Source organism: Homalodisca vitripennis, chromosome 3 (assembly GCF_021130785.1).
Source record: "Homalodisca vitripennis isolate AUS2020 chromosome 3, UT_GWSS_2.1, whole genome shotgun sequence".
Taxonomy (NCBI): domain Eukaryota; kingdom Metazoa; phylum Arthropoda; class Insecta; order Hemiptera; family Cicadellidae; genus Homalodisca; species Homalodisca vitripennis.
This window is the reverse complement of record NC_060209.1, coordinates 58,321,084-58,347,085: the sequence shown is the minus strand read 5'-3', so window position 1 is coordinate 58,347,085 and position 26,002 is coordinate 58,321,084. Positions and strand designations below refer to the sequence as shown.

The window sequence follows — 26,002 nt, the reverse complement described above, 5'->3', positions numbered from 1 at the left end:
TGGCAGCTTACTTACATCGAACAGCAAAAAGAAGCAACTGCAGTCGATGTAATTTTTATTAAGAAGTGGCGTGAGTTTGCACATAAAAAATCATTAGAAACAAAAATTCAGAAAAAAGTGACAGATTATTTTAAGTGTTTTAAGAAGCTAAACCACCAATGTACAGTGCAGTACTGTATTATTTTATTTTATTTCATTAGGTCTGTGGTTTTGTAAATAAATAGCGTTACTCTGTGTTGTATTCTATGTGCAAGTGTTTGATTCCTACACGCATTGATTCCCAAACATATGCAGTATTACCGTGTTTTATTGGTAAGTACAAATTTAAAATTAGTTTTTAGTAGTTAGTTAATTCTGTGTTGGTAATGTTTGGGAAAGGTTAATTTTACGGTTATTTCATAACTTTTATTGAAAAATTTACCCTTGCAAACAATAAATGGGCATTTTTTAAATAGGCATCGGTTAGTTCGGGCCGCTTTTAAGTTCGGCCTAGGGTCCGGTGTCCCGAGGTGGCCGAACTTACGGGAGTCTACTGTATTAACATTATAAAACAAAATATACACATATCATTTACATAATGTAATCACAAAATGTCTTGCATCCACAGAGAATATCATGTTGCAACACTCTTTGGCAAGATTAACAAATTAATAATTATAGTAGAAGTTGAGCTCAAGTTGGCCATAATACTTTTTTCACTCATATTTCTTCACACAGGACGCACGTACTAATGTTGTGAGTTACAGATAGGTTTCTACAATTACATTGGTTGTATGCAAACAAATGCTTACCTCAATTTGTTTTTGTTTTTTTTTTTTTTGCAAAATCCACCAGTTTAAGCACTATTACTAGCAAAATATGCTGTCATTGTTGAAACAAATGATTATCAGTTATAATATAAAGAAAACACTGCCTAAAACTAGCTGAAACATTATTATTATATATAAAAATATTTCACTGATTTATTTTTTGCTTCCTAATTAATAACTTTTACTAATCAACAATTTAATATGAAAGTAAATTTTAACTGTTGCAGTTATAGTTGTCAAAGAATTAAAAATAAAGTTTAGAAAATATAAAGAATTTATATTTAAAAATATCTTTTGTTACGGTACTTAAAAAAAATACTTGTAGGTTTTAGTCATACCGAGGCAATTGTTTGTCGTTAAAAGTGGTGGTATCAACACGTAAAACTTGACAAACATATCTGTGGATTCTGTAACTCACAACACGTTCAGCAGCCCAGAGTAGGGGAGTCCGCACTAGGAGCTGGTCAGGCTTGCCATCAGCAGTTCCATCTTGTTCAGGAAATTCTTGCCTTCCATCTTGTCCCATCGGACTTCCTTAAAGGCTCCCCCAAGATTCTCCCATTTTCGCTCCTTCACCAGCTGTCCACTGAAGAAGTCCTTGCGGGGGGAGTGAGCTATGGAGACCTGAACGCCACCCAGAGGCTCACACCTCACGGCTATCATCCTGTCTCCGATCGGTGACGCTAGGATACAACTGCTTGCGTTGCCCAACATCTCGACTGCTCCGATGCCTAGATGAAAGCTATTGGCCAAGAATTGCCAGCCCATACACTTTGCCAGAGCCTGCACTCCGGTGATCTGGTGCTGGTAGATCTACACATACATATTCCTTCTTTTACTACAGGCATTTTTCTTGTTTCAAAAAAATCCACAATTGTAATTGGCAGATTTATTTCTATAATATTTATTTGGTATAATATTATTGATACTAAATGGCAGATTGTAAGTTTTACTTTTACCAAAGCACCTATGGTTGAATGTGACTTTTATTATTGATTAGACTCTTTTTGGTATTTTTATAACGGAAAGAAAAAAAAGTATTGCTAGCTGAAAAGTTTGTTATCAATTCATATACCTACTTGAATTTACAAGTAGTAACGTTATATAAAACTCAGTAATATATATTATTTACAATTTGAGCTCTGTATGTTCCATTTCTTAAATACCAATGAATTTGATACTTAGTTACCTTAAGTATGTATGTGGTATATTTGGAAATAGTAAATACCCGAGTTATGATGAAAAATAATAGGAAGACAATTTTGAATAAATATATGTAATTAATTCACTTATTATACTTAGTATACTAGTGTAGTTTTGCATCCAACAGTAGATTCTATAATTTTAATCACTCCTTAAGTGCAATCGACTGATAAAAGGATTTATCAAAAATAATAATATTCCAATGTTTATATGGGCCACAAACTTTAAAATTATATGTTAAATAAGAGGCTGTGAATGATCATGCAAGTGAATGGTTTATATGTTTTTCAAAACTAGTACCTAATCTGCAGTACTTTTCCAGCTGTTTCTTCATTATAACTTTCTTCAGAACAGTGTGAATGACTCAAATTAAAAGATTTCAGGTTATGTAAAGGCTCAGAACAAGAGCGTTTTTGTGCTTGTGCATGAAGAAAGTAAGACTATTCTACAAACTATTGCAATTAACTGTTTTTCTGTAAGCGAACTTGAGAAAAGGGGTTGTTTATTGTATCATTCACAAGTTTGGGAAAATCTATCTAAGACTAAAAAAGAAGATCCAAAGATTGAAAAAGGACTCTAGGAAGGGGAAAACAAAAGCCTATGCTAACTTTGCAAGAGATAACTGGTGCAAAGCGGATGCAAGTTCTGAAACTGTATTTAAGTCAAAACTTACCTGACAATAGATGAGATCTCGCAATTCCTGAGTCTCATAACTCATGTGCACGACGCGGCCGTCACGACCCACACATTTCAGACTCTTCTCTCCGATGTGGACTACAAGTGAGGTGCGACAAATAGTGTCGTAGCCACTGCTCACAATGTTTACCTTGACACAAGATAGTGTAGGAGAATTGAGCCCATTCCAGTGAGAAACTATTAGCGGGTCCTTAACGTCCTTTGCTATTGCGTCCAGAACATACTGCGTACGCAGTCGCATGAAGAAGTGCTGGGCCTGCTGGATAATTTCTTCCAGCAAGGTCTGGCTGTAACACAGCAGAACCAAGGATATTACAACAGTAAAAAGAGAATGATACAATTAATATAATCATGAGATGTAGAGTCAAAGCTATCTTATAAAACTAAAATTATTTTTTTGACTTAAACTCGAACATCTACAGATAATATGTACAGGTGTTTACTTTAGTTGTTGCGATGGTCACTTTGGTTGTTAACCATCCAAAGAGACCACTTCTTCCACCTTTTTCTTTCTCTCCGTAGTTGACAAAATGCCCCATACATACAGTATATTTATTCAACTGTTTTGTAGCCCTTTTGGACTAATTTCCATTTTTTGTCTTGACTAATAAAAATTAATTGACTTATCCTCGATTAATAATATCTGAATTGATTGTGACATATATACTTAGGCGATACAATTTCAGGAAAGAACATACAAAACAGAGAGAGTTGTGATACTTAGACTCTCTGAATGATTTTTTCTAGTTGTGTGAGAATGGTAAGTGGATATCCAGTCTGCATGAAAATAAAGGTCATCAAAATAGGTGTCTTCAACTACATTGGTTTCATTCAACAGCTGGTGAAATAAATAAGTAAAACACAGAGGAATGCGCATTGACGCCTAAGGCATCGATGGTATTCGTAGCGTTAAACAAAAGACACATTAATATTGATTTTTACAAGTCGTACAACAAGTTCAGCTTCAAAGAATATATGAGGTGTATTCAGATATTATCTGAATTGCCACTATTAGTAAAGACGGTTTTGACTCATGGCTTTGAGTCTTATAATTCTCTGCAACACACAGTTGCCTAGTGCTGTCTCCCCTGTTCAAAGCAGTTTGAAGTTGCTTTTTGGAACCTCACAAGATGACTGAATTACTCTTTATTGTATCTCTACTACATGTTGAAATCGGCATCCTTAAAGCAGAAGTTTGATTTTGGAGAACAAAGAATCAAAAGAAGCAGCAATGTCAGCGAGTGGGGTGCTGTTGGACCTATATCAATTGATACTTAGCAAAAGATTGCTGGACAAGTTGCAATTTTTGAGCTTGAGTGTAATGATAAGAGTTGCCAATTCTTACTTGTGCCTTTTTGGATGAACAGCATAACTGATATAATACTTCACAATTTTATTCTTTACGGTTTGACCCATATGAGAAAACATAATGAACGATATGAACTTGTAGTGTTGAATGTTTTTCTAATTCCATGATGTAGGGCTTTTCGGGCACCCAGAACATACAAGGTGTGATCAAAAAGTTCCAGGACTTTTTATATACTAGCTGTTTCCCGCGCTTCGCACGCTTTTCGTAAGTTTTGTTGCCCGCGTATGACATTTTCTGGTGAAGTAAATTATATTTTCCAACCCCGAGTTATATTTACCATGGAGTCCACGATCAAGAAAAATATGTCAAAAACTGTATTGTACATTGCATAATGTATTTTATTACAAAAGTGGTCTACCACTCAAACCTTTTAAGTTCAACACAAAATTTAGTTTAGACAATTAACAATCATAACTTAGCGCCTTCAAATAGTGTTTCACTGTTTTAATATACTATCTATCTCGTAATTGCAAGGTTTATAATGTGCAGGTGCTTTGAAAACTTTTCATTCATTTTATTCCGTTTATAATCACAGACATAAGCGAATAATTCAGATGAATAACTATCCTATATCTTTTTGTTTTTTTTTTTGGGCTGAGGATGGGGAAATCTGCAATCAGATACATGGAGGGTTTCTCTCTCTTCCCATCACTCCAGTGCATAGCGGGGTTTGGGGACTACGTTTATAGAAGATCGCCGACCCCTAAACCCCACCCTCGTCCTTTTCCTGCCCTCCAAGCCGGGACCACACTTTTTAGCATTTCTTCATCTGGGTGAGTGTCCTTGCACTAAATGCTTTCCTTCTTCACCTCAAGTTCCTCACTGGCTCGTCTTCCATTTTCTTCCGTATAATGAAAAGCCATCTTACTGACGGCGTTCCACATGTCTTCCGACTGCACCATGTGAGAGACCAAAGTCTCAGGTATCAGTTGTCCGGTTTGTTTCCCAGCAATTGGCTCTCTCCACTGTCCACCTCTTACAGAAAAAGAAAGTGTGCTCAGCAGTATCTTCCTCTCTGCAGTAGTGAGGCATATACTTGAGTTACTTCTGCCAATCCTCTCCAAGTAACGGCGAACACACACCCATGACCTGAGAGGATCTGAAGTCACATGGAAATTTACCTCCCCATGTGTCCCTTTGAAGCAAACTCCTAATGTCTGGTATGAGCCCTTCCGGTCCAGGAGCCCTTACTTGAGACCCTCCCCACTCTCGTTGCCCAAGCATCCCTCAGTCCTTCCTGCCGCTCCGCCCCTGTCTCGTTCTTCCCAGTAGCTGTCATTGCTCATCTTTCACCAAATAATGGATGGAGGAGTCCTAGCGAGCACCAAAACAGCGTCGAGAGATATCGTCCAGTACGCTGAAGGTTGATTCTCATCGCAGCAAGCCGTTGAAACCCTTAGTGCAGCTTCCTTTGCTCTTCCAAACTGCATTGCACTCGCCCACTACACCCGGTGCACCATAACAAGAGTAAAGGACATGTGTTGCTGAGTAAAATCAGCCGCCTCTTTGACGTCCTTGGTGGCCCCGAACATTCTTCATAGTCCCACTTTATTGCCATTGCCGTTACAGAGGCCTTTCTTGCTAGTATCCATAACATGGGGAACGAAAGTTCAAAGACTTATCCAGGCCAAATCCTAATGTACTTGACCTTAGTCTTCGGTGTGACCAGTCGTACCCTGTAACCCGAAAGTGATCGTCGACAGTCTCTCCTTCCAGCCATGATAATTGCCTCAGTCTTTTGTGGTGCCAGCTCCAAGTCCTACAGTTCCCTGCAGATGATCCCCAACTCGTGCAATGGCTTCATTGGATCTCTCCCATTACAACATGTTCCCGTGCTTCCCTTGGCCACCATGCCAAGTCATCAGCATACCCGATCAATTTCGTACCCCAGTCGGGAGAGCAAGGCGAAAACACTGTGGGTCCGTAGCAGGACATTCCAAAGGGTGTGGGCAAAGCACTGATCCCTGTGGAACTCCCACTGGTAACTTGCCTCCTCATTCCATTTCCCAGGTCCAGTGTTCCTCTTCCCCTAAATACGCCTGAATCCATGCGCCTAAGATATGGAGATACTCCAAATTCGCTTTCACCGCGCAATAACTTCTGCCAGAAGCCTATTGGAAGGCATTTTTTTTCACATCCAAAAAGGACGCACCGCTTGGTATTTTCCCCGTGTTTGTCGGCCTCCACCACAGCTACTCGTACCAACTTGATGACCATGTCCACACAACTACTGTTGAAGCGTACCAGGTCTAAATCCAAACTGGTGTCCAGACAAAGCATATGTGTTTTCCTCAAGTTCTTTCTTGTAAGTCTTCCTACCAGCAGTTGCTCAACAGCTTTCCCCACAGTACTCACAGACCACAGTGGCCTGTAATGAGTCTGGTCTGCCTCCTGGCTTACCAATTTTGGGATGAGGACCCAGTCCTTGCCATCTCCAGCCTGCAAGGAAGCTCTCCTCTCTCAGGGCCAATATTTAACACTTATAAGGACCTTGTCTGGGACTACACTCACTCGCCACCTTTACTATCCTCTGGGAATGCCATCAGGTACGGGCTCTTGTTAGACTTGAATCCTTTTTTCCCCGCCAGCATAAGCTCATTTTTGGTGAAAGGTGGAATTCTCCAGAGAAACAATTTCCTCTTGGCACTACAGGTGGGTGCTCAGGGAAAAGTACATCTACGCACTGTTTCAAATTGTTTCTCTATTAGCACTGTTTAGGTTGCGCCAAATCTCGTCATGACAAATTATTGTAGGCATTTCCCCACGATCTGCCTCAAGTAGGTCACATAGGTTCTTGCCATTTGCGTCTCTCTCTTGGTTTCCAAGATCTCTTTCCTGTATCTTTGGGTTCTTGACTGAGCAGCACCACCAACCACATCCACTTCCAGCATGCATCTGGTCGCGATCTTCCTCTCGCCCTGGAAAATCGCCTCCGCAAAGACTTACATGATGATCTAAAGCTGCCACCTCCGCGGTCCACCAGTATACTGATTCCTAGCACCAGGCATCCTTGGTTGCAATACTTCCCCAACACACTTCATCCAAATGCTTGAAGTTCAGTTCATCGCGCTGATCTTCCATCTATCTCATCAGGTGTCGCCTCAGGAAATCCTCCCTCCAATTTCCCATGTCCACTCGGCCGTACTCTCCACCTCCTCCACCCTTTTGCAGTAACGGTGCATTCTGGCTCCTCATGTCCATGCACCAGCTCAAAAAATATCTGCTCATGGTCGTCTTATGGTTTCCCCTCCTCACTTAGACATTCCAGCACCCTTACTTTTCTCTGCAAATCTTCTGTAACGAAAGTAAGGTCGAGTATGAGCATACTCTCCTCTTCTAAATGTTGCACTTTCCCCTCATTTAGCAGGACACACGTTTTTTTTTTGTTTTTCCTGCAGCCCAGTTCAACAACTAACCTCCTCTTCTTACCTGAGCACGTTTCTCCCCCATTCTTCCAGCCTTGCATTAAAATCACCACAATATTATTCCTTTTCTAACATGTTCCTTCTAAAACCGCAAGTTCTTCTAGCGTTTCTTTCTTCAAACTCCATGATTGTTTGCCAGGAAGGAAGTAGCAACTACACACCGAGACAACCCGCTCGATTCAATCCATGCAAAATTGTTTCCCCGTGTTCCTCTTCCTTTTACCATATGAACCTGACTTATCTTTTTACACAGGACCCTTGGCGGAGCATCAAACACGACCAAGATTGATCATTTTGCTGCCCAATATTAGGTTCACTAAGCATGATGAATCAACCTCCTTCCCTCCTGGCCGTGCTTGCAATAAGAATCTATTGCAGCTTGGCTCTTCATCCATTTTAGTTGACAAAGCTAATCATTACGTTTCCCCTTCTTTGGGCATTCCTTCCTCTTGTGGCCTTCCTTCTTGCAAAAGAAACACACTGTGCTCCGTCAGTACCCCTGCAGTAACGTGCAATGTGTCTTCCTCAAGACAACGATACAACGTATCCGCTCTCTCGCGAAATCTTTACTCTGCACAGTAACCAGCCTATCTTGAGTCTACCGGCCGGCCCACTTGTTTGCTGTAGGTTTTGGGAGGATTACTGTTTGCATTCTGGTTTTCCCCATATGCCCCTGGTCTTAGTGAAGACACCTTTGCATCCAGATCGAGACACCGACCTGCAAAGCTTTTGCAAGTGCAGCCAAATGTCCTCCTCAGTAGCCGTCATAACCTTCCAGATCTTTGATGTTGCAAACTGCCCCTCTTCTGGGAGCTACTGCAGAGATTCCCTCGGTTGCCCTGATTTACAATGGCTTTCTTGTCTCGCAGTGCTTCAGCTTTGCCTGATTCTTTTTTCAGCCTGATGACCAACCTCCGTTATTTGCTTTTCGAATGACATACTTTAGCACCCGTCTCATCCAGTCCACCTTGTCTTTTACAAGTTGACAAGGTCTGCATAGGTCCTGTGGGTATTCAGTCTCAACGCACAACTATCCTCTTCGTCTTGTTGGCGCCTGCCTCTCCTGGTCACTGTGGCGAAAGCACTTCTTGTCTGTTCCTTCCTGGGTTTTTAATCATTTTGAAACCCCTCCTTTCTTCTGACGGTTTTTGGCTTTTCTTGAATCCTGTATTTTCTGTACCAATGGAACGCCAGCCATTTCCTAGGAGCAGACTGCTTAAATTGTTTGCGTCCAGCAAATCATTCACTGCCTGCTTACTACCATCATCTTCCGCCGAACTCCCTTTCCCGTTGGTGTGACCAAGCCTGCCTCTTTCCCTGTGTTCTGGATCACAGTTACTCTGTCTATTTTTCTGTATGGAAAGGTCTGCGATTGCCCTTTCTAACTGCTCTTCCACCTGTGGGCATCCCACTTGGACTTCCTTCTCGTTGTACATCTCCTAGGCACATTTTTATCGCTGCGGTGATAACATAAATTCCATGTCAGGGAGCGACCACTTTTCCAAGCGCTTTAACGGTCAACGGCGACACCCACCAACCAAAACACCAAACTTCACACCACACCACCCAAACCATTCGCTCACCCAAACAATCAACACAGTCCCCCCACAAAACCACCACAACCAGTTAAGTTAAAAACAAAACGCCTGGCCAAACTCCAACCAACCAACACACACACTCCACCAGCAACAGACATCACCACCTTAACCACACCACACCCACACACAACCCCGACAACCCCGCCGCGACACCCCACCCCCCAACGAACCCCAACAAAACAACCTTTCCTCCACCACCCCCCCACTAACAACACAAACCCCACCCCTACTCGCAACCCCCCTCTACCCCCCACTGCCCTCAACGCCAGCCGCACACAACCCCCCGTCCCGACACACACAACCCCTACCCCAACCCGGCCAAACCAACATTAATGCCCCTACCACACACACCCTCTCCTCTTAACGCGACTACCCCCCAACAACAACGTTCCCACCAACCAAACTCTTAACCCACCCCCACCGACACACCACCCGCCACACAACCCACAACCACCCCCCCAAAAACGACCGTTAACCCCTCCAACCACCCTCCCTCCCCCAACGCCACCCCACCGAACCCCCCACACCGAGCAACCCTTACCCCAACAAGCCCCCCTAACCCCCCGCCCCCCACAACGCCCCCCCACACCCACCGACTGAAGATTACCACCACAACCCGCCCCTCCACACAACTACCCCAACACCTCGCCAACCACACCTCAACTCTCTCACCACGCAACCCCCACTACCCCCCCCCCCCAACACAACGACCATAACAAACCCCCACACCCGACCAAAACCCCCACACACCCCACTAACACTAAACTTCGACCCCCGACCACCCCCTCGGGCCCGCCCAACACCTCGACACCCCAACCACTCCACCCCCCTACAAAACCCCCCCCTAACGAACGCCACCCCAAACACTCCCCCCCAATCTAAGAAACACCCACCCCCCCACCCCCAACCCAAACACATCCCAACCACCACCCAGCACCCCAACGGGACAACAACACGACGCACCTCCCCAAAACAAACCACCCCCCCCGCTCCGACAACACCTCCCACCTCCCCACACCGAAACACACCACACGTACCTGCTCGCAACAAAACCCATCACCGCCCCCCCAAACCCACTGCCCCTTAACCGCCGCCCACCCCCTCAACTTCGCACCCTCACCCGCACCCACCAAACAACCACCAAAACTAACACACCCACCACACCAACAACAGACCCGACACCCCCCCCCCTTAACCCAAACCCCCCACCCCCCGACACCACAACCCCACACTCCGCCTTAAACCCCCCCAACGAAACATCAAAACAAACACCCCACCGAAACCCAAACCACCAACAAAAACAACCCCCCACACCACCCCACAAAACATCAACCACCACCCCCCGAAACCCCCACGCCAACAAACCAACAACAACCACGCACACCCACACGCATAAACCAACGCCCACTTAATCTCCCACCCCACTACCCACCACACACCAACTGCATCACATCTTATTTCCATTCTCTCATCTGTTCTATAAGTTCCTGCAGTTCCTGTGTCATTTTATAACCCGCCCCTAGGCTTCTCTGGCTCTCCAGAGCTCGTTATAGGTCTTCTTCTGTAGGAAAAAAAAGAAATTTTCTTCTCGAGACCTCTTAGGTTGTGGCTCACCAATGGAAAAAAAGTCCCGGCAAGGAGTTCTTCCGCTGGAATTGGTGAACGCTGCAGCTTAGCGCTTCCTGGCGAACCGCCTTCCTCCTCCCCCCTTGAAATTGGTCTTTCCATCTAATTTTTTTCTCCAGTAAGTGCTTTGAGAAGCGGTGCCTGGTTTGCCTACCACCATCTTCTCACGTACCCCATCCCATCACAGAATTTGTCTCCCCCATAATCCTTGAGACAGCCTGGTGTCAAGACACCAGAAGAAGGATTCACCCAGAATGGCTACCCTCCTGGGTAATGTTGTTTAGATTCTGTAACATTATTCACCATTAACTCATCACGCTTTTGTGGTAACCGCCCGCCGAATCGTTGCCATTGCAGACTGACTCGCCGACCGCCATCCGTACTGGACCTTCTAGAGAACTCCTCCCTCTTCGGCACCAGCCCTGTACTGAGTTGCCCACGCCATTCATCACCACCCAATATTTATTGACTTTCCCAGTCTAGATCCATGGTGTTCTGCTCTTGGCATAATGGCTCTTCACCAAGCAACCAAGGTCCTTGCAATAGGAGAGACTGTGTTTTAGCCTCTCTATTACTGAGATTAGTGAATATGGTCTTGTCCTCTAGGCAGTTTTTAACCGCATGCCCAGGAGCCTATCCTATCTTCTTAAGTTAGAACTAATTACGGATACATCCCATGTGAAAATTAGATTGAAATTGGTTCATCAGCCTCGTTTTTTGGAGTTTATTGGCAACATAACATCGTGACTCAAGATTTTTATATATATAAGATGGGAATGCAATGTCTCACAGCGATGCGGTTGGCAGCATTGTATTCCCTGACTCAACAGTAACACAGCTGTGTTTGCAGATCAATCATAACATCACTGAAAGTAACATTAGCACAGTTTGTTTGAGATTAGTTTTATAGAGTTTGGCTATTTATTTGTTTAATGAAAATGAATGTGAAAGAAGAGCAACGTGTTTGTGTGAAGTTTTGTGTGAAACTGAACAAAACGTTTTCTGAGACCTTTTTGATGTTACAAGAGGCTTTTGGTGAAGAATGTCTAAACCGATCATGCTGCCATCAGTGGTTCAAGAGGTTTAAAGATGGCCAAACATCCACAGACGACGATGCTCGTTCTGGACGCCCTTCAACGTCAATCAATGATGACAATGTTGCTAAAGTGAACGCTCTCGTACGATCAAACCGTCGACTAACAATTCGTGAAATGGCAGAAGAGTGTATCATTTGGGTCATGTCAGGAAATTTTAACTGAAAAACTTCAAATGCGTCGTGTTGCAGCAAAGTTTGTGCCAAAACTGTTGACTGAAGACCAAAAACAACACCGAATTCATGTTTCGGAGGAACTTCTTCAAAAGGCAAATGACGACGAAAGCTTCTTGGATCATGTCATTACGGGAGACAAGACATGGGTTTTTGGTTACGATGTGGAAACAAAAGCCCAATCATCACAATGGACATCAAAAGGCTCTCCAAGACCCAAGAAAGCACGTCAAGTCAAATCAAATGTGAAGGTCATGCTTACGGTTTTCTTTGACTGTAAAGGTGTTGTCTACTATGAATTCCTTCCACAAGGTCAAACAATTAATTGTTTTGTTTATCTTGAAACCCTCAGAAACTTGCGTAATGCTGTGAGAAGAAAGAGACCTGAGCTGTGGCAATGTGGTGATTGGGTCCTTCACCATGACAATGCTCCTGTTCACTCTGCATTAGTTATCCGTGACTTTTGTGTAAAAAACGCAATGACTGTCATTCCTCAGCCCCCCTACTCACCTGACCTGGCTCCAGCAGACATTTTTCTTTTCCCAAAGCTCAAGAGACCCCTGAAAGGACGAAGATTTGAAACAGTTGACGAAATTAAAGAAAAAACGACGGAGCTGCTTAACACCTTTACTAAAGAAGAGTTTTCTGGGGCCTTTGATCAGTGGAAACACCGGTGGGAAAAGTATGTAGCTTCCCAAGGGGAGTACTTTGAAGGAGACAAATTCGAATAACCTGTATGTTGTATGAATAAATGTATATAAATTCAGTCCTGGAACTTTTTGATCACACCTCGTACATGTGATTTAGCAAATTACTGTATAATGACAAGAAAACAAAATTTACTTTCTGAAGCATTACAACAGTGAAAAACCCACCAGTCAAAGGATTAAATGTACAGATTATTAACATATTGCGTTTTTGGAACTGGTAGTTGAATAAAGAACCAACGTTAATAAACAGTGAACATACCTCTTAGACATCTCTAGGAGCTGATGCCTGTCAGCGGCGTTGGGTCCCGCCAGACACCTGCGCTTAGAGGGGCCGATGGGAGCTGAAGAGGGATGAGGGAAGGGGTGGTGAGTGTTTTTGTGGTGCACTTCCCGCAACAGTTGGTGTAAAGAATGCTCCAACACATGGTCGTGGTCTGGGCTTTGGTTCTGTGGGGTGGAGGATTTTTTCCCTGTCCCACTGTGGCACAGCTCTATGATCATTTGCAGTCCCGGCAACACCTACACCATTTCACCTCATTCATATCAATTATGTACTCACCTACTATCTATAGTATATTCCTGATACACATCAATGGCACACTTTTGTAGATTAGATAATAAAACAAAACAAAACAAAACATAATATCAAAAATATTTAGAAACAAGTTTTACTCATATCTAATAAAAATATAATTAATATGCACTTATATGGTTTTTAGTTTGTTGTATTTTTTATTGGTAATTCAGAAAAAATCTCAAAACTATTTGGTATTATTCATAATTTGAATATTAGAAAACTATATAGTTTACAAGAAAATTAAAAACATTTGGATGCAATTTAATCATACCATTAAAATGTGATATCTATCAGAATTCTACAATTAAAAATAACAGTGTAAAAGTGCTTGAAGTTTAAAAAGCTTTTTTATAGGTTAATATTTTATATCATTTCACTACAGCCAGCTCTAAACTGAAAGATTATAACATTCATTTAGATAACTGTAACAATTTATTTATACTACTGGCAATGCCATTTTAAATACAGTTGTTGATACCTACCTTGGTCATCTAAGCATTAATCATGATCACAACTCTTTTAAAACTTTTGTAATTTTAATTTGACTTAAAATAATTTAATTGTATTTGTGAATTTAAGTCTCTGACCAATCCCATAAAATCATTGAAAACAAAAACTCATCATCTCTCAATCTCAATATACTGAAAAAACCACAAACAATGGTGGATACAATTCACTTTTTAATTATTGAATAAATCATAAATCTAGCCCTACCCATTTCAAACATCACAGTATATTCCACATAGAATACTAGATACATAGAGTATCTAGAATACTTTTTTAACAAGATGTATTGATATTTATACTATTCAAGACATATAAAAACTCTATAAAAATCTTTATTATTTATTTATTAATTCAGCTGTATAAAGCTATAGAAAACAACAACATAAATTAAAACATAAACTTACAGTGGCCATAATCTGATTGCCGACAACCATGTGAGGTATTGGACTTTGCAACTGCACTGCCTCTTTCGCCAGCTGATTGAACAGCTCCTTGCAGAACAGGACATTCTGGGCGGCCTCCAATCTCTGCTGCCAGTGCAGGTCAGAGCTACTGACAGGGTGACTAGAGCCTATAATGTTGATATTAGCGCTGCACATGTCTTCTTGGCCTTTCTGACACATCACCTGCACACACCATTACAATACGTCAGAGCATTATGGGTGGCCCTAATTGCTGCTGCAGTACAGGTCAGAGCTACTGACAGGGTGACTAGAGCCTATCACGTTGATACTATGAGCCAGCAGATTCTCTTGGTTCTGCACATCACCTGTACACATCAATAACAATACTTCAGGACAGTTGAGTTAACTTCTAGAATTTATCACCGATTCAGATCAGACTTGCTGCTGAGTTAGTTGGAGGCTATCAAATTTATGCTGGCACTATACAGACTCCTGTGGCCTTTGAACACATTTCACAAACCAACGACAATAAATTAGTTTTTTATGTGGTAAGTGACTAAATATAATACAATGCAATCTTAAAAAAAGTAGAAGAGACTACTTATTCTTAAAACTATATATAAAGGACAGTTTTAGACTGGTTCTGTCTCGACTTGTCTGCTATGATGTGTACCGTTTCAGAAGTGCAGCTGGTTATCAGGAATATTTTTATTACAGTGTTTGTTGTAACTATGACTCAGTACTCATCGCCATGTTTTGATTGCTGTTTTACATGGTTATTTACCCACTGGCCACTTAATATTCTTACACATATAGTCCTTGTACAAATCCAAGAAAACATGCAAAAAGTGCAAGGATTTGGTGAAACTCTCACCAAAATTTAAATTTTATTGTAATCCTTGTATTTTTGTGGGGAATTTAATTCTTTACATAAAAAAAAGTTTCTATTATTTATGCTTGTTCTTTTCAATTCTAGTTTCCAGCTAAATAACCAGCTAACCTGTACAATAACTTACATGTGCTATTTTATTGTTTAGTTATAATGTTAATATAATTATAAGGATAATGGATTGTATGGACAATGTTATATTATTTTACCTTTTTTTCAAGTATAGGCTACCACAAAAATGTATGTAAAAATTAGAAAGAAAATTAATACGGTGCCGTTTTGTTGTGATGGGCGTTTTGGTCCTGATTTGCACATCAGGGGACGGTACCGTGATAAGTGGTTAATGGCTTAATCTAGTTGTAGGATTTCACACCTGAAGAAGAGGGCAAAAACCAGTTCTTAAAATGGTATGTTTCCGTTCTTGTAGAATTAATGGCAGATGTCCATAATTCTGTTAAGTTTAATAATGGTTGTGAGGAAATAAAGCTTTATTTTAAATCACATGATCAGTAGCGGTACCTTGATGTATGCCACACCCTGGAGTTCACTAGGCACAGTGACGCGCAGGGCCGAGGTCTGCTTGACAGGTGGTGCGACACCAGGGGAGGGTGGTGGACTGGTACTGGTGCTGGGCTCCTCCTCAGCTTTGGTCACTTCAAATATACCTGTCTGAGCATACTTCGACCCGGCTGTAACAGTGTTATGGTTCTATAACATTTGGTCAGAAAATCCTGCTTGCCAGCTGAATTTATGATACAGCAAAGTTTCATTTAACCTAAATAAAGGAGGGGACAGCCATTTGAGATAACCAATCTTTCAGTTATCATCTCAAGGACACGTTATAAGCGTAGTCTGTTGTTACAGTGATGCATCATGTACGCACTCTCCTGTCTAGAGGCGGCTTAGAGTTAATTGTTTTATTTCTATTTACATTAATACACTTAGTTGCTACAATGATATATTGAAGAAAAGTAAAAGCTATAAGCATCCAAATTGATCCTATCGGACATAACACCCAGTTGAAGGTAGAGTATTAACTTTGTTTCAACCACCCATTTTGGATAGTGGACTGAAATTGGGTTTCTTGATGCACTTAATTTTATCTTACATAAATATTTTATTTGAGGTATTTCTTGAGTCATTCCATTTAAAAATTTTCTGAAAAACCCCCATCTTATTTTATAGAATTTTTAATTTTTTAAATTCTGGAATCCATCAAAAACATAATCAGGTGATGTTATTAAATACCTCTAAAGGAGATTTGGAAGTTCTCATCAGTTCAAAATTTACATTAGATGGTGGAAATTTTGGAACACGTATAAAAGTTTCATATTATAACATTTTAATGTATTACTATTATAATTTAAACTAATAAATATAAGTTCGAAAAATCTAAAGAATGTACCTTTTGAACGCTAAAAGCGAGTTAGTTTGCAAACTACGTTTCAAAATATTAGGGGATCATATTAGTTGTAGAATTTGCCACTAGATAGCAGGGCAAGTCAATTTTGCTGTGTACTGTCATCTGCTATCATGCAAACTGAACATCTGAGAAGAGTAGTGGCTGCCAGCTGCTTTTCCTGTTTTGTACCATGTCAGCCGTGCATCTTGAAAGGCCTATGGCAAGTATACTTGCTATCATTACTCGAAGCATGTTTTGCACTCTAGCTATATCGGGTCATTTCAAAATTTTCCTTGGTATAATCATAATAAGGTTTGATTTCAATGACCTTCACTGAAGAATACTTCAGTACAAAATGAGAATAACATATGAAGTTCTTTAGTGATGTATTTTCCAAAAGATTAATTTCTTAATATTTTTTTGCAAATCCACTTCAACCACTGTCATACCCTTTTTTTGTCATTTGAGGTAGGAACTGTAAATAAAGAGACACAAGAACAAAACTGACGGACATGTACTGATATTCCGCCATTACATTCGGAAGTTTGTTTTAATGTTTACCATATTATGGAGGATTTTGTACACAACTGGAAAAAACTGTCTTTTTAACCATTTTAGTGCTACAGCGTCTACATCATAGACGCAGCGTATTTTTATATGTATTGGTTCAGTTTATGCAAGTTACTGGCTGCAAACGATGACAGTTCATCCAAAAGCCATAAAGTAACGATATTTGTATATTTGATTGCCGATGACCAGCTGTTTATACGTCTTCGACGTGAAATAAAAAGAAGGTCAGTTCGGATGTTTACGTTGCGAGGGAACTGACGCTGTGCTTTGTTTAATCTGTTTTATCTTATTTTATCCATTAAATTGTGTTATAATTGTAAAATACTACTTCATTAGTATTCCAAATCATTGCATTACTTCATTTTTCATTTGTGTTTTACGTGTGTATTATATTTTACTAAGTTACAAACAATGTCTAATAAAAACATTGCGGGTTATGATGAGTTACTTCACCTTTTTTTATAGTTTTATTACTGAATAAAACAATTATTTAGGTAAAAAAAGTGTTAACTGTGCTTGAATTTTTTTCTTTTATAAATAATACTAAAGTTAATAAAGTATTTATGCTAATAATAGTAAGTGTATTACATTTCTCTTGAGCGTTTCAAACATTATATGTAGGGCAAAATTTGGTGCGGACAACATATTATATTTGTCATCCACACTTCTTATTTGTTGTGTAAAAATAAAATAAAATAAATGCAATTTGTTTAGTTTTAGTTGCTCTTTCCGATGGTAGCATCAGAAAAGTAATATGAAATTGTTTACATACTAAAATTGTATGCCAAAGTGAAAAAAATATTATTATATTATTATAAAAATATTATAACAATCCAAATATGTACTTTTTTGTATTTATTTCTGTTTATTGGTTATTTATCTTCAATACAAAAAAAGAAAAAAAAAAACGTAACAAGATATGACCTCAAATAAGGAAATAGTAAGGAATTTACTAAAACTCTGCATTTATGCCCTAAAATGGCAATGCACCAGACCCCTTAGCACTAAAAGGGTTAATATAGTTGGAACATTTAAATTCTTCTACTTTTCACTTGATCTTTTTTGTTTACATATATGATTTTGTAAAAAGGATATAATTTTATACCAAAATAACCTTGTTCATTGATTTTATACATACTGGTACTTATAATTAAAAAACAAAACATGATAAATCATTAAAACATTCCCCAACATAGCATTAAACAATTTTTTTTTAGCTTATTAAATCAACTATTAATACAAGTAAACTTAAAAGTACTCTGTAATTTGATTTGGTGTAAAAAGTGTTAATCAAAATAAGTTGTAATTGGTTATGAAAAATAACTAGAAAATATTTAATGTCAACTCTTCCTGATTTTTATTTATAAAATTAATGACTTCTCACCTGTCCTATAGCTCAGATCTCCTATTATGGAGTTGGACACTTTCTTGAGTCTCCAGTTCTGTCGCAGTCTCAGTAGTTCAATGTGAAAGTCTTGAATAGTTCGATTGCGAGCCGCCTCGTTCTGTGTTGCCCTCAGTCTGTCACCTCCATTAATCAACACAGCCGCCGCACTAGCTAGGGCCTATAGCACAAGTTTAGTGTTATATTTCTAATAAACCTGGAAATAGGAACGTTTAAACTGAAAAAAATATTGTTTTTTTAAAACTATTTGTTTAGTTGATTGTGTATTTTACATGAGCTATATATTGTGTACTATATGCAGGGCCATACTCAGCTTCGGCGGGCCTTGGAAAGGATATTCGGCCGGGCCCATCATGTACCGCCACCCGCCCCTGTACAAGTGTGGTGGGGCTGACTTGGGCCTCAGTAAAATTTTTTCCGAAAAACCGGTCTGAATACGGGTCTGACTATATGCCTACATCTTAAATAAGACTAACAATTTTAAAGCTGTAAAACATTCAGTTGGCTATACTGCTAGATATAAACATTCAAAAGAGTAATGAAACCATGGTAATCTATATGTTACAAAACATCTGGACCTGAGACTCATATACGTAGGTATCTAATGTTATTTTCTTTAATCTAGTTGAACTGATCTTATTTGTAAAAACTCTCAAGTAGATGCAGTATAAGTTAACAAAAGAGAATATATAATAAAAATAATCACAAATTCTGGTGTTTCTCAAAACCCTGTTTTGGATCTAATCCTATATTCAATTTATTAAAGCTTTATTGTAATACGGGCAGAAGTAAATACACTAGTTTTTTATTGACATCCCATTACCAGTTTGAGTTTTTAATTTGATTTAGTAGAACGGTTAATTAGTTTTTAACCATTGGGGAAAGTACTAGTTTTTTACCTTAGAGTTTAACTAACAGGTAGACAGTTAGATGTTCCCTAACAAGAGACAAATTGTATGTTAACCTATTTAACTTTGATTATTATGCAGCTCTGATTTTACAAAAGAATAAATTAAAAAATAATCAAATAATAGTGACATCTAGTTGAGATAGTATTGATACATGAAAATTTTCAGACAATTTGGAAGACCACCTATATTTTACGTTCAGCTCCAAATTTTGGTGACTGTTGCCTACAATAAACAGCTAACCTAAAAAATTGAGGTAATTTCTATTCTAGATATGAAACAAAAATTGTAGAAAAATTATAATCTGCTGACATGAGTTAACAATAAAAATTGGTAAAAATGTATGATATAGATAGAAAAGTTTTAAACACAGAGAGTAACCTTAATTATTAAAATGGTTATATTTGAAATAAAAAGAAACTTTTCATATCTACACATAAAAAAATCTAATGCTATCCAAAATCATTTAACGTTAACTTATGAATTTATATTAAACTGCTACCTTTTTCCTGGCATATATCTGAGCCATATCTTTTGCCTGAGGGATCGGATCTGGCTGAGGAACAGGATCCAAGATCATATATCTCTTCTGTTTCGCTACACTCAGAACGTCAGCCAAGACACACACTTCCGTCATCGCCGCCCTGGACAATTACATTTTTGAACAATTTCGCTTAGGTTATGAACATAGATTACGTACTGCAGAATGGAAAAGAATTATATATATTGCACATCTGATGAGTCAGTTCAATATGCGGTCTAAATAAATGGTTGAGAAAGTAGTGAATTACGAGGGGGTACCCAAAAAAACCGGAATTATTTTATAAAAATTATATATTATCAAACTTTTTTACAATACGACTTTATCTCCTTCAAATTAATCTCCATTACAACTAATACACTTGTCCCAACGGTATTTCCATTGATCAAAACAATTTTTGTAGTCATCTTTAGAAATGGCTGCAAGCTCGAGCTTCGTTTTTTTCTTAACCTCTTCAACGCTGTCAAATCGTTGACCTTTCAAGCCTCTTTTCATGTGTGGAAATAAAAAAAAGTCGCATGGAGCGAGGTCAGGCGAGTAAGGTGCGTGGGGCAGCGGAACCATGCCGTTTTTGGCTAAAAACTGCCTAACTGAGATGGCTGTGTGTGCCGGTGCGTTGTCGTGGTGGAAGAACCAGTCTCCAGTCTGCCACAAATCGGGTCTTTTCTGGCGAACACTGTTGCGCAATCTTCTTAAAAATGCCTTTAGCATCAAAAAAGCAAATAAACATGGTTTTGATGTTTGATTTGACGACATTTTTTTGGACGAGGTGAAGATGGAGACTTCCATTGGCTTGACTGTTGCTTCGTTTCTGGGTCATAACCCAGAACCACCATGACTCATCACCAGTAATTACCTTTTCCAGAAAATCGGGATCATTTTCGAGATGTTCTTTCAGAAGGCGGCAAGTTTCAACTCGATGTGCCTTTTGATGGTCAGTCAGAAGTCGAGGAACAAATTTGGCAGCAACCCTTTTCAGTTCTAAATCTCCTGTTAAAATTCGCTGAACCGAGCTCCAAGTTAACCCACTACTCTCTGATAGTTCCTCAATTGTCTGTCGACGGTCGGTGAGCACAAGTTCACGAATTTTCTCAACATTTTCGTCCGTTCGAGAGGTTGATGGACGTCCAGAACGAGGTTTGTCTTCAATCGACATGTCGCCATTTTTAAATCGAACGAACCACTCGTAGACCTGAGTTTTCCCCATACCATCATCTTTGTAAGCTGTATTCAACATTAAAATAGTTTCTGCAGCATTTTTACCAAGTAAAAAACAAAATTTCACAGCTGCACGTTGTTCACTTAAACTTGCCATGACAAAAAACGAAACAAGAACAAAACAGGGTTAGCGAAAACAGTCACTACGAACGAACAGAATGCACTAGGACAACGGAACTGGGGTCACTGAGCTCGCAATGGGTTGCGCGACACACGCCTAGCGGCAGGAGTGTGTACTACTCGCTGCCGGCTGCCAGCAATACAATTCCAGTTACTTTTGGGTACCCCCTCGTATCTATGCATTATTATCTCTAACGGGGATTCTATACTGCAAATTAGACTTTCAACATGTAATTATTTATTTTTCGATTTCTGCATTAATCTAAGTTGCCAAAAATATATAACTGCTCACAAAATATAAATACATCAACTCTCCAATTAAAGCACAGCTTTTATTCAGATATAAACAAAATGTCCCCGATATATTAGACTATAATAATTATTATAATTACATTTCTAACCTATGTTTTTTCTCACCTAATACCATAAACGCATTTCCAATGAAAAACTAATTTATAAAATTTAAAGCTTAAAAGCCTTAGGCCTAATTACTACATGATATTTTAAATTGACCGTTCTATCTACTAAGACATTGTTAACAATGAGGCCATTCAGAAGTGACTTCAGCATCAAATATCTCTAGCATTTTCCAATTCGGAGGTGGCAATTTGGGCGACTAGAATTTATTGACTTTGTGTTTTGTGATTTGCAGTTATAACAAAACGAATACGTTTTAAGATGAAAATAATAGCTAAAAATCTCCCTTTTCCTGTGGTATATAGAATGTAGTATGATACATTCATTCTGCTTTAAAATATCTTCTAAGACCATAAGTTCACACTGCACCGATCAACAGAATCCAAAAGCTGTCACTTCCAACTCACAGTTTGTCATTAGATACTGTTATCTGCCACTTTTGCGGTTGATGTTTAGGAACACACACCTAGAGCAATTAATTAATTAAAAGGGTTAAATAATTTACAAACTTTACCTGAGTTTATTTCTAACAGAATCCCAAGGCCAAAGCGATGACTGAAAAGATGTAGAATCTTTAGTGGATCCATCTTCCTCTCCTCGTTCAGAAGAGTCAGGTTCTTTCCGTAGATGATCTGTTGCTGTTTTACTGAAATCTATTTTCTGAGCCAATTTAGCCAGGCTCTCTGACATTGACAAAGGGCTGAAAAAAATAAAAAGTTTATCAGCCTATTGTATGACTTAGCAATTAAATTTCTTGGAAAAAAAACACAATTGAAAAAAGATAGACAAGTTGAACAAGTGTGGTTTATAACTTATTTCAGACAGTAAGCAAATTTTATATATATAGGCAGTTATATGAAAAAAAAAACTAATACATTTACAGTATTTTTAAAACTACAGTATACAGAATATTTAATAATGTGTCCACCTTATAATAAACATCAAAGTCCAGAGTCTTGCTGTGAGCACTGGGAATGATGGTCTGAGGTAACAGTAATAAAAAAATTATACTAGTTATGAAATCAATACATACTGTAGTCAGTATTTACTGTATATCAGTCTTGAATATAGATAGTAATAAACATATTGTCTTGAATATAGATAGTAATAAACATATTGTCTTCAATATCTGTTAAATTTTTCAGAGTGGTAGTTGATGAGAGATAGAACTGATCCTGATCAGTAAGTCAAGTTTTGCACTTATGTTACTGTCCAGATGGATTGACATAGCGTCTGGTGGTGGGGGGCAGAACTACTGCCTTATTTATTCCAATTTCTAAAGTAAAGCCAGTTTTAAATGATATAATTTGGATAATGCCTGGTAAAAAGAACTGATGCATGTACGTATTTAGAATTATCACGTGTACAAGTAAACAACAATAATTGAGAAAAACAATGAGAATAAACAACAATTAATAAGAAATATGAAGACTCTTGAAGTTTCTTTGTGAGACAATCTTTTTATATTAAAGATATTATCAGCAACAAAATCAGTGCCAGATAACCCTGATATTAAGATAACACCTCATCTTAGACTCAGTGGTTGCACGCCAAGTTCTTCTCGATCATGACACTGCTGGCCCATACTGACTCCAATAGTTCTAAAAAACTTCTTGTGTACAAAAGCCAGCCGAACCCACGAAGACATGCAGGCAAGTCTCCTCCAGGATAAATAAAGGACTTTTTGAGTGCATGAATTGTTGAGTTTTCTAGCTGATCATGTTATAGAGCCAAATACTGTAGTTTATTAATTACAAAATGTACGATAATTAAGTTATATTAGAGTTGAATTCATAAAACATGTTGATGTAATACCTAATTCAATACAATATAACATAGACTGATAAACTAATACATTTATAAACGGGTAAATTCAAATCTGATTATATAACAAAATTATTGGGTACAACAAAGTTCTTATCAACTATTTGTTATCAGGCTATACATACGTACATATTATTATATACGTACGTATATACAGCCAACACAAGAATTAAAGTAATAAAATTTCAAGCACAATAAACATAAAAATAAATAAAATAATAAAGATATAAAAATAATATAAACTTAAGAAATATTTAATGAAGAGGAGGATACAACTTCTTGGCTGCTTGTATGAAACTTCAAATTTATGAAACCGGTCAATGACAAAAAGGAAAATCCATTCAAAACCAATGTTGAGAGCACAGAGTAATAAATGTCAACATAGAGGTAGAATTTGATAAATAATCATCAATCAGTCTTCACCATAGAAGTAGAAACTGTAATAAAAATGCTTGGGCCTCTAAACTTTCTTCTACTTTGTTGGCCTGAGTTTAGGTATCTCAATTATCTCTTCCACCAATGCCTACTCCTCCTTAGTTTGTTATCCTCCCCATCCAGAAACTCTGATTTCACTCGTTCCCATAGATTGTTGGACTACTTCAGATATAAAATTTCAAACACATTATTAGTTAATGTGCAATTATGGATCGTCAACGCCTACAAATTCTTTCTGGGAATGAAAACATATTAAGAAATTGATAAAAGCGGATAAGATCGTTATAGCTGATGTGGCTAAAGTAGAGTGCAACCTACAACAAAATTTGGTTTGAATAGTTGTAGTGAGGATTCTTTATTCATGAATACTGATGATTCGCTATTATCAATCACTCAAGTGTTGGACACTTATTATTCTGCAGCCTAACCTATCTATATAGTAATTTGGTCTGTCATTTTGGTTCTCTATTGTTCAATAGTTTAGATAAGCAGAAATATTGATGATTTATTTGTCGTGGTGGCCGCTTATTATACTGCAGCTTAATTTAATCTGAAACAAGAATTAGCAATAGAACTAATGGCTACAGTAAAATAAGCGGCCACCAACACAATCGGATTATGATTATTGATTTTTAACATTTATATTATCTTATAAGACATATAGATAATCATAATTAATCATTGCCAGCTTTCTTTATTTAGACTAGTGACGTCATTACAGCTGTTGCTAGTGACATCATTACCAGGTGTTATTTCATTTATGTAGGAAAAGTCTAGCGATAACAACAATAACAATGGCGATGAATATGCAGATATTGACTCATAATGTTTTTATAAACACTGAGCAATGTTTTAAGTGGTTACAAGATAATGAACTTGCTCTTTTATATCCAAATTGTCTAGTTTGTATTGACGAGATGAAAACTAGAATTCAAAGTTGAAATCAAATAGTGTTTCACTGCAAGAAAATTAAGAACAAACATGACATATCTAAAAACGATCTTGAGAAGACTTTTTGAACATTCTAAATTTGGTATTATAAATATAATCAAACATCGTAACTCCAACTTTGACTTTTAATTAATGAATTACTTTTGATGGCATCAGTACCTGCAGAAATACAATTTCAAATTGGCAAAAGTAATCGTAAGTACTATACTGCTCAAAGGCCTTTTAAATCAAGTTTAATTATTTTATATAATCTGAAACAAATACATTAATTTAATTAATATAAAAGTATAGCTTCACTATACTACAATTTTAAAAGCATAAAACTTAATTTTGTTCGACATGTTCGCTCAAAATTAATTCAAAGTAAAATTATGTTTGGAAATAAATTCAAAATTAAAATCATGTGTTTAGTTACTGACTAATGGTGGCAAGAGCAGTGACGTAAGTGTGATTGTTTCACAAGCAGTCACATTTATCCTTGAAAATACACAAGGTAAATTAATGTTATTGTTATGTTGTAATTATATTAATTAAAAATTATGGGTAGGGTACGATAAGTGGACTCGGTTTTTTATATCAAAATTGGTAAACGATATTAATTAATCATAACCATCGATATAATAAATCGATACTAATCAATTATTTTGAACTTGAAATTAATTTGAGTTGTGGATGGTCTCACAGAATAGGCTATGACTACTTGGAACACCAACCTTTTATGTACAACAAATCAAACTAAAGAGATCGAATGAGTAAAAAGTTTGCCAGTTTAATGATTATAATTATCTTATACATACTAATAGCATTGCTTTTACACATAAGTAGGCCTAAAAATGTCAAGCCTAGGCTACTGACTATCAACAAGCTAATACTTTTAACTGTTAACATATTCCTCTAAAATATCAAATGATAAGCTTTATACTGTGACTGAGAGAAATACTTACGTTTGGTAAATTTCTTGTCCATCATAAGTGATTTCTTGAATTTGATTTTCAATAGGTGCTTCCACAGAAATATTCACGGAGTAAGCCATCTTAGAATATCTACCAGGCTAACAATTCGGAATAATTCCCATTAGCCGACTGCCAACGGCCAACAAAACTGCTCACTGCTGGCTGCTTCGTTTCTTTT

General features: G+C 38.2%; 1 protein-coding gene across 1 annotated transcript; it reads right to left on the bottom strand.

Annotated features, from left to right (window-relative positions):
- Positions 1–566: 566 nt before the first annotated feature.
- Positions 567–26,002, bottom strand: LOC124356937 (mediator of RNA polymerase II transcription subunit 17-like). The gene is made up of 9 exons (XM_046808246.1): positions 25,816–26,002; positions 22,176–22,361; positions 19,868–20,009; positions 18,437–18,617; positions 15,600–15,769; positions 14,192–14,413; positions 12,963–13,222; positions 2,686–2,995; positions 567–1,622 (listed from the first exon to the last, which is right to left on the bottom strand). Exons 1-9 carry the CDS (start codon positions 25,902–25,904, stop codon positions 1,263–1,265), a joined length of 1,920 nt encoding a protein of 639 aa, XP_046664202.1. The 5' UTR covers positions 25,905–26,002; the 3' UTR covers positions 567–1,262.

Coding starts and splice junctions, on each gene's coding strand:
- LOC124356937 (XM_046808246.1), bottom strand. CDS start 25,904: ATGGCTTACTCCGTGAATATTTCTGTGGAAGCACCTATTGAAAATCAA. Junction 20,010..22,175: donor TCTGTTAGAAATAAACTCAG/GTAAAGTTTGTA, acceptor GTAATTGTCCAG/GGCGGCGATGACGGAAGTGT. Junction 18,618..19,867: donor AGATATATGCCAGGAAAAAG/GTAGCAGTTTAA, acceptor CTTGTGCTATAG/GCCCTAGCTAGTGCGGCGGC.